Source organism: Thyridium curvatum, assembly GCF_004353045.1.
Source record: "Thyridium curvatum strain D216 chromosome Unknown NODE_65_length_251728_cov_83.732616, whole genome shotgun sequence".
In the NCBI taxonomy this organism is placed as follows: domain Eukaryota; kingdom Fungi; phylum Ascomycota; class Sordariomycetes; order Thyridiales; family Thyridiaceae; genus Thyridium; species Thyridium curvatum.
In genome coordinates, this window is record NW_022156820.1 from 51,257 (window position 1) to 66,726 (window position 15,470).

The 15,470-nt window shown below is 56.6% G+C and overlaps 5 protein-coding genes across 5 annotated transcripts; 3 read left to right on the forward strand and 2 right to left on the reverse strand.

The window, feature by feature from the left end:
- Window positions 1-86: 86 nt before the first annotated feature.
- On the reverse strand, window positions 87-1,988 carry E0L32_009179 (uncharacterized protein; the record flags this gene model as incomplete). Its single annotated transcript, XM_031144116.1, has 6 exons — window positions 87-188; window positions 247-477; window positions 548-1,329; window positions 1,412-1,522; window positions 1,585-1,821; window positions 1,904-1,988. The coding sequence occupies 6 exons, from the start codon at window positions 1,986-1,988 to the stop codon at window positions 87-89; spliced, it is 1,548 nt and encodes a 515-aa protein (XP_030991289.1).
- Window positions 1,989-3,194: 1,206 nt separating this feature from the next.
- E0L32_009180 (uncharacterized protein) lies at window positions 3,195-4,100 on the forward strand (the record flags this gene model as incomplete). Its single annotated transcript, XM_031144117.1, has 1 exon — window positions 3,195-4,100. One exon carries the CDS (start codon window positions 3,195-3,197, stop codon window positions 4,098-4,100), a length of 906 nt encoding a protein of 301 aa, XP_030991290.1.
- A 4,331-nt stretch (window positions 4,101-8,431) lies between these two features.
- Window positions 8,432-10,649, forward strand: E0L32_009181 (uncharacterized protein; the record flags this gene model as incomplete). Its single annotated transcript, XM_031144118.1, has 6 exons — window positions 8,432-8,678; window positions 8,768-9,411; window positions 9,491-9,604; window positions 9,692-9,883; window positions 9,985-10,377; window positions 10,473-10,649. 6 exons carry the CDS (start codon window positions 8,432-8,434, stop codon window positions 10,647-10,649), a joined length of 1,767 nt encoding a protein of 588 aa, XP_030991291.1.
- Window positions 10,650-11,557: 908 nt separating this feature from the next.
- E0L32_009182 (uncharacterized protein) lies at window positions 11,558-11,860 on the reverse strand (the record flags this gene model as incomplete). The annotated part of the gene is made up of 1 exon (XM_031144119.1): window positions 11,558-11,860. One exon carries the CDS (start codon window positions 11,858-11,860, stop codon window positions 11,558-11,560), a length of 303 nt encoding a protein of 100 aa, XP_030991292.1.
- Window positions 11,861-12,886: 1,026 nt separating this feature from the next.
- On the forward strand, window positions 12,887-14,273 carry E0L32_009183 (uncharacterized protein; the record flags this gene model as incomplete). The annotated part of the gene is made up of 4 exons (XM_031144120.1): window positions 12,887-13,225; window positions 13,280-13,347; window positions 13,962-14,142; window positions 14,205-14,273. The coding sequence occupies 4 exons, from the start codon at window positions 12,887-12,889 to the stop codon at window positions 14,271-14,273; spliced, it is 657 nt and encodes a 218-aa protein (XP_030991293.1).
- Between the last annotated feature and the right edge of the window lie 1,197 nt (window positions 14,274-15,470).

The window sequence follows — 15,470 nt, forward strand, 5'->3', positions numbered from 1 at the left end:
TGTATACGATGTATGGTATCTCTTTTCTTTTGAAAATTGTGTGGATGTGTAGTCAATCCCTTAAAAGGGACTGCCTACACTTGATCTCATGAGAGGGACCGAATGATGTAGAAGAGTAGGTAAGCCTTGGCGCTCAAGACCTCTGACTTGCTCGCCATCTCGACCTTGTGATCATTGAATGCGAACCACTGCTCCGTGTTAGCTGACACGTGAAGAAACAAAAGACAAGAAAGAACGTCGCCATACCTGATCACCGACCCGGCAATACACTACGTAATGGCCAGTGTCGATCTCACCAACGTGGACCACCACGCTAAGCAGGTCGTAGGTGCACGATCTGCCGAGCTCGATGTTCTCTCGGGGGTCCTGCCCCCGGCCCCTGTTCGTGTAAGGCAGCATGTTGAGTTGCAGAGGAAACTGTACAGGCGTGTCGATCTTGGCAGCCTTGTCATGACGCCCCTGTTTATACTCGAAGCGCTACAAGAGTAATGGTCAGTGAGACCCCCTGCTGGTGATATCCTGCCATTGCATTCTTGAGGGGACTAACCTTGAGCTGGATCGACAGCACGTTAGGAAGCGATTTGATGCTCGTATGCCGCCTCGCCTGCTGCATCGAGTCACATTTGTGGCACCGATATTCGCACTTGTCGGACTTGATGTACTCTTCGTCAAGGCACTCTTGCAGTGTCAAGGTCGGGTTCTTATGGCCTTGCTTGCGGCGGCGCTGCGCTAGCGTGTCCAAGCCGAGACTCAAGTCCAGGAATGACTGCACCTGGTTGGTCACTCCGTGGCAGTTCTGGCAGGTCGTGGTGCTCTGCAGCTTGCCGTAGAACGTCTGGTGGATGATGCAGGTGCACGAGTGCTCACTGCCCACCTCGGGTTTCTTACCGTCGCCGTTGCGCTCGTGGAGCTCTTCGGCCAGGAACTGGAAGAACTCGTGTGCGTCCTGTTCCTTGGTGGTCACGAGGTTCTCAAAAGCCTTTTTCTCGGAGATCCAAAAGCCAGAGAGGACATTAGCCGCGGTATAGCCGTTCGTGGCCTCCTGGCTGTAGAACTCTTGAAAGATATCGTCCATGGCACAGCTCAGACAGTGCGAGGCCTGACAGTCAGACCCTTGGTGGCCATCACTGAGATAGTAGTTACGTAGTAGGGGATTGTGAAGAAAGCTCTGGAGGATGACGTTCTGGTAACAGGTGGCGCCGGCATTGTAGATGCCTCGCAGGCCATTCGCCCGGCAGGAGGCCGTGGTGGTGTTGGAGGTGATGTATCTGGGGTCATCTTTGATGGCGTCTCCAGAGAAGAGCTCGTCATGTTTCCTCTTGCGAGCGGCTGGGAGGTGTGTAAGTACATATTTGGCAGACGTTATGCACACCACACAGGACATGGCGCCAGAGCAGTGTCGGCGACTTACTCGAGAAGGAACCGGTGCCGATCTTTCTCAGCCTCAGGTCCTCGAGGGTAGGATCCCATACATAATCATCACACATCTGGCAGTATAGCGCACCGCTCCGAGAGTCGACATCTAGCAGGTCAAGGTCAGCGAGCAGTACAGAGGAAGCACGCGACACCGGGTGGGTGCCATACAGAAGCGATGTGCTTTCTTTGTGCCATGCTTTAAGCGCTCCTCTTCTGTGACAGTGGAAGGACATTGGAGACAGAGGTAGTTGGAGGTCAAGCTTGTGATCGGCAGGCCTTCGGGCGTCTTGGAGGTCTGTGGCACAATCGGGGTCGTGTCGAAGATCTTCCTAAGAATGATCTTGTAGTGTTGGACCGAAGTATTTGTGACTTCCTGGCCTTGGCTCAGGAGCCGTTGAATGTGCTCTGCGCAGGAAATTCATGATCAGTAAGGTTGAGGGAGGAGGAGATGAGACAGAGCGCGAAAAGGAAGGAGGCCATCGCATACCGCATCCGAACATGGGGCTACCTGCCACCGGAGACTTGATCTTAACGTTTTTGGGCGAGTTGGGGGTGGCGGGCACGGCAGCCATGTCGACGAGCTGTTCCTAAGCAGTCCTTGTATCTCGGGGCACCCGTTCCTCTGCGCTTCCTCCGCTTGCGCAGCCCGCCCACCGTTGTTGACGGGGCCGTCTGCTATGAAAGGTGCAATCCTCCTCACGAGTGCAAGGCTAGGCAACTTGGCTGTGACGGCAGCTTCCAATAGACGGTGTGGCGAGATGGGCAAGCAATCTCTCGGCAGAGAGAGGATGGAAATACAGTAGACTCTGGGGCTCTGCTGTTTCCAAGGTTGTTTGTGATTGACTGTCGCCTCGACACTTTGGACGGCGCAGCTGCGAATGTTTGGTGGTGACTGACCCGCGAATCGCTAATAAGTTTCGGTTCCAGGGGACGCGGACGGCGGCGAAGGCGAATTGGGTCAGGGCGGTTGTGCCGAACTGCAGCCCATCAAACCACCCAATTGTCAGCAAAACTCGGTCGCCAATTCACATGCGCAGCGCGCCTGCCAGCGAAACAAACCTACCAGCTCTATGGTGGACCGAGCCTCAGCTGGGTTGCCAAAGTCTCGACTCTCTTGAGGAATTCCAAAGCTGATGGCGCTGAAGAGCCCTCTCCTCCGTCACTGTAAAAGGGCAGGATTGACATCAAGCCTGTCTTCTTGGCCTGGCCAAATTCCTTATCTACACCTGATCTCAGGGCCTTATCGGGGGCGGGTGGGCGGCGGTCAGGGTACCTCCAGTTCCTGTCTACGCCTTACTCCAATCCCTAGTGAGGGTGTACAGCGGGACCCAGCCCTCCATCCCGCTACGCCTTAATTCTTAGCGGCATTTCCAGGGCTAATTTTTTCTTACCGCGACATTCTTACAGGCTGGCCCAGGCCTCTCCGGCATCAGAGCTGGAGCCTCGGTAGCGGGCAATCTACAAGAGGAGCATCATTCAGTAGCGGCCCCACTACGGGTTGTATGCCTTTGCACCACATCCTTCGGACGAGACATCACAACTCTGGTTGGCTTGCCGTACCAAATACTCAAACATACCATCACCCATATTCCCTCTGACTCGGGGCTCATAGATTTCTTCTGCCAGGCGTGTCTGCCCCTTTTCTCTCAGGGGTACCTAGACTGCTGCTAAAGAGCACACGTGCCTACCTACCAGTACGCTCCGTGACTTATACACACACCCTCGTCTTCCGAGGCTCGTGAATGCGGGGAACGGCCTTCCTCCTCCGCAGATCCAAGATGGCCGCGCAGCTCGTCCCGCTCCCAGAGGTCGAGCGGCTCAGCCCCCGCTGCATCCGCATCCTCGGCGGCAACCCGGGCAAGTTCACCCTGCAGGGCACAAACACCTATCTCGTCGGCACGGGCCGCCGGCGGCTGCTCATCGACACGGCCGAGGGCAAGCCGGCCTGGATCGACGCCGTCCGGCGCACCCTCGCCGAGGAGGGCGCCTCCGTCTCCGCGGCGCTCATCACCCACTGGCACCCGGACCACGTGGGCGGCATCGGCGACCTGCTGGCGCTGTCGCCCGACACCAAGATCTACAAGTGCCAGGCCGATGCCGATGCCGATGCCGGCGCGGTCGCCGGCGCCGGAGGCAGCACCATGGCCGACATCGCCGACGGGCAGGTCTTTGAGGCCGAGGGCGCGTCGCTGACGGCCGTGCACACGCCGGGCCACACGGTCGACCACATGGCCTTTGTCCTGCGCGAGGAGGACGCCATGTTCACGGGCGACAACGTGCTGGGCCAGGGCACGGCCGTGTTCGAGGAGCTGGCCGTCTACCTCCGGAGCCTCGCGCGCATGAAGCCGCTCTTCAAGGGCAGGGCCTACCCCGGCCACGGCCCCGTGCTGGAGGACGGCCCGGCCAAGATCGCCGAGTACATCCACCACCGCGCGCAGCGGGAGGAACAGGTGCTGGCCACGCTGCAGTCCCAAAGGGACGGCGAGGCCGGCGCCGAGGTTGCCAACGGGGGTACGTGGACCGCCATAGAACTAGTCAGGGTGATCTACCGGGACGTACGAGAAGATCTACATCCTGCGGCTGAAAGGGGGCTGCTTCAGATACTCGACAAGCTCGAGAAGGAGGGCAGGGTGCAGAGGCTAGACGGCGGGAGGTGGAAGCTGAAGAGCACTTCAGCACTATGAACCACAGTAGCTTCTCCAAACCAATCTGGCCACCGGTGATGCAACGTTTACGGATAGTGGCACTCACCTCAGGTCATCGGCTGCGTGATGATAGGGCAGACATTTATGACGTCAATATTATCATTGAGTTTCATTAGTCTAACGTGCCTACCAGAATATGGCTCTCAGATGAGGCGTTTGAGTCAAACACCGAAGCGGAGTTTAAGGGAAGGCAATAGGTCTCAAGCCACTCGCTGCAATATTTCCCAAGATGGGCACCATTTTCAGCGGTGCCGTAGTCCGCCGAGATGGAGCTCCTTCCGGATGAGGGGACGGAATTAAGGGGACCCCCCGGTTCGAGATGGTCCGTGGGCAGCGAAAGACGCCCGGATGGCCCGGAATGGCTTCAGAGCAATAAAGTGAGAAGGCTGGGCAGGCAGGCAGGCAGGCAGGCTTACAGAATTTACCATTCTCGGGATTTTCTGATCATGGTGTCAAACAACAACCGCTGGATGACCCTGTTTAGCGTCTTGGACTGGATCGACCACCTCACTGGCACTGTACCGGGCTTGGCGAGCATGGCCCGATGACTTCTTGGGTCTGAGTAAGCTCTCGCTCGACACTCTGCCTGCATGGGCTCCAACGGCTATCGTTTCGATGCGTTGTGTGCATGTATGACCGCTCGCAAACGGTGCATTTGCGGTGAGCGAAGTGCATACGGGGGTGTGTTGATTCTCGACTCGGCGGATTAATAAAGTGTTCGGCGGTGATTGGGCGTCGTGGTCTACTACCTCGTCTTGTTCATTTCGACTGATGCTCGTTTGAAGCCCTCTCATAACTTGCCGCCTTGATTCCGGCATCCGAGCATAACTAGCCCTGCCAACCTGGCATTTTGCTGCAACCTTCCCCACATTTAGAGGAGCAAGGGTCGATTGTCATCGCGATCAGATCGGCCCCGAACCCGGACGACGATTGTACGGAGTTAGACAGTCAGTATTGCCTGGTGGCTTCAAGCTGGGAAGCAAGGGTCATGTCCGATCTAGCTCCGCGGACAGCCGGGATTTGGGTTGATATGACTGGATGTATCCAGGAGAGACCAGAAGGAGGGGAGAGCGAGGTCGGGCACTTCCACACCCGTTCTCACCACCAAGACCATCGGAGAAAGAAAGAAAGAGGCTGGCTGGCAGCATCTTGGCTTGCAGGATTTACCTAAAGACAGACCTGTGACTACAACTACAAGCATGCCGACAAGACCATGATGATGTCGGGGCGGACAACTCGCAAGGCCCGAGATTGCCAAGACAGTCGAAGACACACACACACACACACACACACACACACACCTCCCTGTCGTCTCTCCCCTACTTCTCCCTCCAGATCGCCGGAGCACGGCAGTCCCACGATCTGCTCGGCGGCGGGTGCTCGCTAAGGATTTTCTGGACTTGGTCTGGGCGGGCGGTCAGTGCTGCTTTGTTCGGTGTTTGGGGATCATGATCAGCGGCGCGGGCTGGTGGGGTTCAGAGCTAAATGGAGGTAAGGTCAAGAGAGGAAGCGCTAGTGCTGCCGTATAAGTTGCCCCTGCTAGTGCCCTGCATCAGAAGAGTCATCCGACCCGCGTCATGATACGCCATCGAGCCTCGTCAAATCACAATCCAAGAGGTCACAGCTCGAGGCAGGGATGAAGGGTAGGGGTCTGGGGTCCTTTTGGTCCCTGTTTGCGAACATGTGCGCCCGCGGTTTGTCACCGAGCTTCAGCTCCAAGCTCGCTGTTTCAGCAATAGGTCCAAGTGGCCTGAGATAGTGATGGTCCCCCCAAGATTGAAACAAACATGCTTGCTGCTAGGGTTGCAGAGCGGTACATGCATCCAAACAGGACGGATGGTAGACGTGGAGGATCACATCGGAGAGTTCTTTGTACGAGTAAAGTACCCTGGTGAAGAGTAGGGCGCATGCAAAGAAGGGATCGCAGATCACACTGTGTTGGGGGAAATCGTAGCTCGCTCGCCTTACACTCCGGACGTGCAAGTAAGCAGTACTCAAGACAATGTCCTTCTTCCCTCCACGTCGGGATATGCATGAGACAGTGAGGGGGGGAGAAAGGGACGAGGAAGCACTGGATGAAGCACAGCATCCAGGGTCAGAATGCAAGCCAGACAGATGCGTCGCAGATCAGTTTCCCGCTCAGTCGTACGAGAGGCCTTGACGTTGTCCCAGTCACTGCTACGTCGGACCGGCACTTGAGGGGGGACGGAAGGCTCCATTGTGGTGATGCTTGCTGTGGTGGTGTGTGAGTTTTTGGTCGCCTTGCAGATGCAGGCTGCATATGGATTTGTTTAATTCGATTAGCGCTGGGCCATGTCCGTTATCGCGGTGCGGGTGAGGCTCCGTAAATGCCGAGAGGTTGGCGCACTGTGGTCCTGACTGGGCGACGAACGACCTTTTGTAAGTCAGCAGCGAGTCACAGGAGCCGACCGATATGTCAGCAGTTCCCAGCTTTTCGAGTAGCGTCCGATGGGGGAATATGGAGCAACTTTAAACATGTGCGGGCGAGCTAATCAAAAGTGCCGCCAGAGACGATCGCGAGGAAGGGCGGCAAAGAGAGTTCAAGGCGCCTTACAACCACCCCTCCTCCTTCAGTGACCTTCACCACCCCCTCTCAGCCATCGTGGAACGTACGGAGTACAGTGCCTGGAATGGTACCAAAGTCTGTTTTGACATGAGGAGAAGCTTAAAAGTAAGCAATTATGCGGCTCGGAGCTGGCTACCAGACGACGGAGTGAGAGAGCAGAATGCGGCCAACAGAGGCACGAGGCTTCCAAGGCTTCCAAGACATTTGGCCTTCATTAGCATGGCTTGGCTAGGTGCTGCTGCCGTGAGATGTCGATCCTGGGAGAGATGCTCGCCCGGGTATTCTGTCTTTCTCCTCTCTGCAACTCGGGTCATCAAAGGAGGGGGTGGCTGCTGTCGGGTTTGACAGAAATCCGGGGCAGGATGGATGGATGAGGATGCGTGTGCGTACAGAGGTGACAAAAGACCGACCACGCATCCAGACACGTCAGTCAGTACGATACAAGCAGGCAGCACCACAAGCGAGCAGGCGTGCAATCGCGGCTCGATGGATGGATGCTCTCAACGCCCGAAGGGCGACCATGTGGCCATGCCGCACCGCCGCCCGGTTTGCGTCGTTGCTGACGGCAGCATCTCACTACTCGGTCCGCACGAATCCCGACTGCATGTCGTTCTCAAGCGTGCCAACGCTGCGTCTGCCTCTCTCATAAGCTGAGAGGACTGGTTCGTGTGATGGCCTGTGAGAGATCTACCTAGGCCAAACACAGAGATTTGTTTGCGAGCAGTAGTTGTCGGTGCATCGGCAAGTATCAGTAGTTATCCACGTACCTATCTCGATGAGTGATGATGAACCATACTGGTAAGAAAAGGCCAAGCCATGCACCGCCGCGCCCAGGAATGAAGCCCATCTCGACTCGCCCCCACACAGTCCGCACAGTGTGGGAGCAAGAGGAACCTTGAAGGGTGGAGTGCATAAGCGGACCAGCCCAAAGCGACAGCAACAAAAAAAAAAAAGTTGAAGCTCCATGCAGCAGTCCTTCTCGTTACCGCCGCTTCGCTGCTGGTGCCGTCATTCGGAAGCTTCGGAGCTCCATCGCAGACGTTGCTGGAGCTCCATTACGCTCCATCGCCTTTTGCAACCACAAACGGCCACACCTGGGCACGTCCGTACAGACGAAAAAGGTTCGGTCATGATGGGGCCTCTGGGCCCAACATGGCATGGCATGGCATGACTCTGCTCCCATCTTCTAGCTTCCGCTGATGATTCTTCCTGCTTCTTACCAAGCACCAAGCGGGGCATCGGTCATTTCGCCCACGGCCTTGGTCTCTTGGTCTGCGGGTACGGAGCACAAGTACATGTATCTTGACTCTATTCCCGCCATTTATTATGTCTCCGGCAGCTCCCTCTTGCGTTGCGCGCCTTGCTTCCTCGTCTCTCTCCGCTCGTCCTGTAAAAGCCTGCCGCTTGCCAGCTTCCCTCCCGTGCACCAAGATATATCTTTTGTATCCTTCTCCCCTCTCTGCAACGGCACGGCGCATTCCCTACCCTCTTGCGACCCGGTAACCATCCATCTTATCCACCCGTGTTGTGGTGGAGCTTCACATGCGACAGACTAGCAGCCACCCCAGCTAGTCGGGATAGTAATAAATAAAAAAGAAAAAGACCCCTTCTCGACGTCACCACGCGCACCAAAGCTCCCGGCCGACTCATTGAACGCGCGCTCAGGACCGCCCTCTTCGGCAGCACAATTGCACAGGACAGGAACTGGCTGAGAGCTGTCCAGATGCGGTCGACAACGAGATCCGCCCTGCTGCTGCTGGCAGGCGCAGCAGCCCTGGAGCTCGTCCCTACGGTCCTCGCTCATGGCATGGACATGGACATGGGCGGCGAGATGGACATGAGCCAGGAGGAGCCCAAGCCGGACCCCGAGTCCTACGCTCCCAACTACTTTGCGCATCCCGAGCATAAGGCGGCGATCTATGCCCATATCGCCCTCATGATCATCGGCTGGGTGTTTATGCTGCCCGTTTGTAAGTCTGCACCTCCAGAGGCGCTGTCAAGCAAGGCACGCGCCTTGAAAAGCTTCGTTCCAGCAAGGCTAACCGTGCGACTCCTCTAGCCGTCATGTTCTCCCTTGCGCGCTCGCGATACACGCTGCTGTCGCAATTCGTCTTCCTCGCCACCAACGCCGTCGGTCTGCTCATCGGCATGATCTACAACGGCAACACCCCCGACCTGTACCCCAACAACGCGCACCACAAGCTCGGCTGGGTCGTCACCTGGACCGTCTGCGCCCAGGCTCTGGTCAGCCTGCTGGGCCGGGTCTCGGGCGCCTTCAATGCCTCGGCCGACAAGGCCAAGCACGCCGACGAGCGCCACCAGTTCATCCCCGTCTCGACAAACGCCATGGAGGAGCACGACAACCACCACCCCAGCCCGTACCGCTTCTCCAACGACAGCGGGCAGGGCACCGAGCCCCGGACCGAGTCGCTGCGGAGCGGCTCGCTCTCGTCGCACAGCCAGGAGTCCATCCCCCTCCGCGACGTGAACAAGGAGTTCGAGGAGGACGACCTCGAGGCCGCGGACCTGCCGGCTCCCCTGCGCTCCGGCCGCGCGCACTCGGTCGCCGCAAAGATCGCCGCCAAGATCTCGTCGCGCGTCTGGAAGCCGCTGATCCTGGCCTACAACATCGTCGACCGGGTGATCCTGCCTCTGGCTTTCATCACGATTTGCACCGGCATCATCACTTTCGGCCGTCTCTTTGTAAGTCTGCAACCTGGGCGCGGGTTTCGCGAAACGCAACGCTCGAGTGCCAGCTTTACTAACCTTGCTTTGACAACAGGAGGGCGGTGCGATTTTCAGCGGCCTGGCGCATTGGATCAAGGGCGGCGTCTTCTTCTGGCTGGGTCTTTTCACACTCGGACGTTGGGCTGGTGCCTTTGGCGAACTGGGTTGGGTAAGCTGACGTTTTTTTTTCCCCGCACGCGGAGAGGACGGGTGTGTCGTTGTTGGAGGTCGGGAGCTAACAGGACCGGCAAAATAGGCTTGGAACGTCCGCCCCCGGACTGCCCGGCAGAAGTGGAGACCCTCTGCCGAGTTCGTCGAGAGCTTCCTCATCTTCTTCTACGGCTCGACCAACATCTTCCTGGAGCACCTTGCCAACGCCGGCGGCGAGTGGAGCCCTCAGGACTTGGAGCACATCTCCATCACCGTCCTTTTCATCGGCGGTGGTCTGGTAAGTCGCCACTGTGCCTTGAATCTCCCATCATCCCGTCATCCATCCATCCATCCCACCATCTGAACGATCATCAGCTGACATTGATTCAACCTCGCTAGATGGGAATGCTCGTCGAGTCCACCCGCATCCGGAGCCTGCTCAACACGACCGTCGCCGAGGCGGTCATCGACAGCCCCGAGCACGTCTACCGCGACGAGGAGCTGCACCTGCTCGAGCAGCCCGAGACGTACAAGTTCTCCATCAACCCCATCCCGGCGCTCGTCATCCTGCTCACGGGCATCATGATGTCGTCGCACACGCAGCCCAGCATGATCTCGACCATGGTCCACAGGCAGTGGGGCAACCTGCTGTCGGCCGCCTCGTTCGCCCGCGGCTTCACCTACCTCGTCATGTTCCTCAAGCCGCCCAAGTCGGTGCTGCCCTCGCGCCCGCCCACCGAGCTTCTCGCTGCCTTTGGTCTGATCTCCGGGGGCGTCATCTTCATGGCCAGCGTAAGTTGTTTCTTTCTCTCTCCCCCGCTGCAATACGCGCAATTTGGGCGAGGTGTTTGTCGAGCTGACTCTTTTTTTCTTTTTCCCCTCTGCAGGCCTCGGACACCGTCGAAGGCATGATCCACTACGACATGGACGCCATGTTCATCTACACCGTCACCATGGGTCTCGTCGGCCTGCTCATGGCCTGGGAGGTGCTCTGCATCGCCCTCAAGGGCTGGGCCGTGCGCAAGGAGGCTGGCAGACCTGCTGGCTCCTACCGCATTGCGTGAGGCGAGGCCCAAATTTTCTGGAAGTTCTTAATCATTAATACGATACTTCGGGAATTCGGAGGACGTGGTAATATGGGCGGATAATTGGTAGGAAATGGGCATTGGTTTCGGACGGTAGTGTCTGGGAGGGGCTGGCATATTTGAGACTGAAGATGATTGCATCTCTTCTCTCTTTTCTCTCACTCTGCTCCGGGCTTCTCCCTTTCGGGGAGACGAGTGCTGTTTTATTTTTTTCGGAACAAGCATGATACCCACTGGTGTTTGTGCTTTGCGTGTCTAGCCTAGATTGGGCTGGACTAGATTGCCAGGTCATATCTTTTGATACCTGTTTTCTCTTTCATGACGGCCATTAACGATACCCACCTCTTTTGCTGCGAGTCGCGGCAGGAGGGGATACCAGATTATTATTCATTTTTTGAGATACCTATGGATTAGACCAGATACAGGATCACCACAGTCGTTTGCATATCAAAGGAGCTTGAGTTGGAGGCACGTTTCTATTCTGTGGCTCGGTGTCATGTAGTTGCCATCCTCCAATGTTCTACAAGCCTTCCCTCGATCGATCGAAGCCCTTGAGCCCACCTAGCCACCTTCATGCGAGTCTTGACTGGATTGGCCTGCGCGCTTGGCTACCCGCAGCGGCATTTCTCAAACCACTGGTTCGGCTCGGTCTGACAATGAAAGCGACCATCGTGATAGGCACCGACCTTGTGACATGGTGCCAACGCTCGAGACAGGCGCTGCTTGCTTGGGCCTGCCACTTCTTAGGTCGTTCGACCTCGCGACACGACACAATCACCAGGATGATTCCTGCAGTTTCCAGATAGGAACCCCTTCTCTTCTGTCCTGCCCCCTTTCTTTTCTCGACAAGAGGCCGACACTTTTACAGGCCAGAATGCTTCCTCTCTTCATTCGCCATCCTGCTCACCGGGCTCCTCCGCCGCCGCCGCCGGCTTGGCCGACGGCGGCGGCGAGACAATGGCGCGCTGCTGCTCCGGGGTGAACATGGCGGTGCCCTGCTGCAGCGCCTTGACGAGCATGGGCAGCGCGTCGTTCCGGAAGTCGTCGGCGGCGCGCACGCGGTCGAGGTCCTCGGCGAACTCCCTGGTGGCGCGCTGCAGGTAGAAGGACGTGAACTGGTCCGAGACGGCCGTTGACGTGGTGGCGGCGGTGGTAGTGGGCGGCTCGGGGCTCTGCGCAGAGTCGCTCATCTTTGGCTTTGCGAAAGGGTGGGGGACAGAATTGTATTGGGGAAAGAGGTGGTATGAGAGCGGTGTGTGTACGTGCGGGCTTTCTGTGCACTGTTTTCAAGATTGGAACTTTGTGTCTGTCTCGTGGTGAACGTGAAGATTTTTGAGAAGTGAGAAACGGAGATGAAAATATTAGTGGGGCCGTCGAGATGCCGCTTCTGGCAGGACACGCACTTACACGAGTCGGCAAGTAGTTTCTTCTCGTTTTCTTTGGAGAGAGCAATACCTTCAACACACACTTGATGCATGTCACCGTTTTCAAGCACGGGAAGAATGAGCAAACAGCATCACGTTATGCATACCCTGATAAAGCATTCTCCGCCGTTCGTTCGAAGACAGCCTACAAGCATCACAACGTCTGGCAATTCCCTTTTCGAGGAGTGACTGCTCTTAAATATTAGGGCCACGCACTCGACTTCCACGGCGTGGAGGGATACCGCGATTCCTTTGTAGGGAGCAGCGTGAACTGGTCTTGACTTTCGAAGCCAACCCCGAACCCCTTTCCTGTTTGGTCGAAGAAACTTAGGTAAGTACAGGCATCACATCAATGTGCAACCGGGATGACGCCTGGACCTGGCAATGACGATCCGGTGTCTGTGTTTCTCGAGAAAGGGTTCTCGGATTCTCAGGGAAAGCGACTACCATGATGAGCCAGCATCAGGCATTAGCTTCCTCGGTGCCGATGCGCTCTTGCCCCAGACATCAAGTCTGAATGCCAGTGATCTCCTCGCGCCTGCCAAGGTGTAGGTCCTACTGAAACAACGGAAGGCATTCCTCGAGCCAGTCGAAGCAGTCGCGCCCGACTCCCGGGCGATGAGCGTCTATAAGGACCCGTCCAGTTCCTCCAGGCACCCAATCTTGATTCTCTTCCCTTTGTCCATCCATCATCATTGTCACGCTTCTGCATCCTTTGCTCAAGGCACAAGTCAGTCTTATCTTCAATCCTTACCCTTCCTCGGAAGCCAGCCAGTCTTGTCGCCAGTCGCCATGAAGTTCACCGTCTCTCTTCTGTCTCTTTTCGTCGCATCTCTGGCGGCTGCCCCCTCGCCCGTCCAGAGCGCAGATGCAAAGATCGCCATGATCCAGGCCGAGGCCGAGGCTTCGGCATCCCCTGTGCCCTCCCCATCGCCTGCTCCATCTCCTTCAGCTGCTCCCGCCAGTCCTAGCACCAACCCTATCGTCTGGCCGACCACCCAGCGTCAAAAGATCGCTATTCAGCAGGCCGGGAGTGCTGCGGGCACTGTCGGTGACCAATGCCCGTACAACAAGAAGTTCAAGGACCTGTACATTCCCGGCGTCAACTTGAAGGACCTCAGCTACTGCGCGGTAGGCTGCGTTCGTGCTGCAGTTGTCTTGTGCCTTTTGCTAACGATTCTGAAGCAACTTTGCTTCCGTGACGCCTGGAACCTTTCCGAATGCTGCGCGCCCACCCGGCGTTGCGCTTGCAGGTAAGCAGTCTCCCTGACTTTATGTTACTCTCTATCGTCTTCCAGTGGGTTCCCGCCTTGCTGACCTCTTATTCCTCCCTACAAGTTCGCCTCTCTTCACGATGGGCTTCGTCCAGTGCCTCAACTATGCTTGCACGAATTCGGCGATGATGGAGGCAATCCAGTGGGGCATCATTCAGTGCACGTCGAGATACTGCGATGACGATGATGTTGATTGCCATTGAAGGTGCGGCTGACTTGTTGCTGTGGATGCTCTTTGGTGGACTCTTTGTACATAGCTGCACTTGAACAGTGTGGGATGTACTCGCGAATCAAGACTACTGGCTTCAACAATCGTGCCCCTGCGGTTTTCGTGTCAATGTGACTGTATGCCCTGGCTGAACTAAAACCGCCAGGCATTCGCGGTCGTCTTCCAGTCGATGTGGTTGGTACAGGGTAGTGATGCTGGATGAATCAAACATGACGTCAACCTCACCAACAGCGACCTACATTTATCCCAAAGTCTGACAGTTGAAACTAAGCAAGTGGGCTCTGTCTTCATATCCCACCGGATGAGTTCTTCCATCCCTCCAACTCTGCCTTTTGGAAAGAATCCCCCAGAGCTTTCAATCTAGCAGCAAGTGGCAACCTCCACTACGCAGAATGCCGACTGTTAAGGACCAGGACTCGAAGCCCATCAAGGAGGGCGATACAGTATGGACAAAGATTCGCGGCGGGAAGAGAGAGGGTGAAGTCGAAAGAGTCGTAACGTCCGAGGAGGAAGCCAAGAGCGAGGGCGTCAAGAACCCCCCAAAGGTCGGTATTTGCGGAAGTCTCATCTCCAGCCGATGCAGTGCTGACTTATGCGCGGCCCGCAGGTGTTGTTCACTGACCAGCACGGGCATGATGTGGCCCATAACCCCGAGACGTTGCAGCACTCCAAGTAACCAATCTGGTAGGAGTCTGGTGATCTTTTTAAATCGGGGTGGGAGAAGAGTTTTGGGGGGGTTGATGCGTGCGAATATGATCGGGATGTTCGAGTCAGAGATGGTATTGTCTACGCTGGTTAGAGTACGTACCTCGCTGGGCTGCCATCTTGCCTCATCATGTCTTAAGCCACGTCTTATTACAATTCTGTTCCTTGCCTGTCATGAGATGACCTGGCCCAAGAAAAGGGGAAACCTGGCTACACGGTGAACATCCGGGTTCGATATTACGCCGAATGCAGGGCGTGGCGATGCTCGCGGTCTTGCCATTACCTTGCAGTGCTGGATGCTCGATAATGCCACTGAGGCGAGACTGTAACTACCTATGCAACTCTGGACTATGGGATAGGCTGGTTTGCTGCTTGAATACATGTAAGTGAGTGAATGAGGAGAAGAAACATGTGCTGTCAGCTTTGCATGCCGAGCCCCCACCCTTGCTTTTATGGTGTGCAGGTCCTCTTGATATCGGGTACCAGAGTAACAGCTCTACATCCCTTCTCTCAACAAGAGAAAGGGGGGTGTCAGGTAGTAAGCAACAGGGTGACCTGGGCGTTCTTCCAGGCTGAACTTACGCCCGGTCGCTGTGGGCGGTGCAGGGCCGGAGCCAGCTAGCTACGTGCATGTCGAGCACAGGAAGATAGTGGGACGACAGCAAGAGATGCGCATCTGGGAATAGACAATAAGCTTCACGGCCCGCCCGTCAAAAGCTCAATCAATGCCCGTCCGTGCCCAGGGAGCCAGGGTTGTACGGAGTAAAGTTGCGTCAGCTCTCGCGGGTTTGGGCACCGGATCCCTGCAACCTGTCAACCCAGCGCTCGAATGCGCGGGGCGCGTGATTGGTCCGTTTAGGCACTTACAAGCAGGTAACGATACGATGCAGACGAGCTGTGTCCACTTTAACGGGAGCTAAGGCAGAGGCGGAAAACGAGGAACGCGAGAACAACAGTGTGAGAGTGTATCAGGTGGAGAGGCGGTGCAATCGGCAGCATACGAAGAAAACGATTGGCGGAGAGGACGTGGTAGGGCTGAATTGCGATGTTTCGTGGGATGATTTGGATGTCTCTGGGCGGCGGACTTCAGTTGGTATATAAGGGCAACGGAGGGCAAGTCTGGCTGGTGAAATGGAGAGACTGGACGAATAACTGTAACATAACGAAT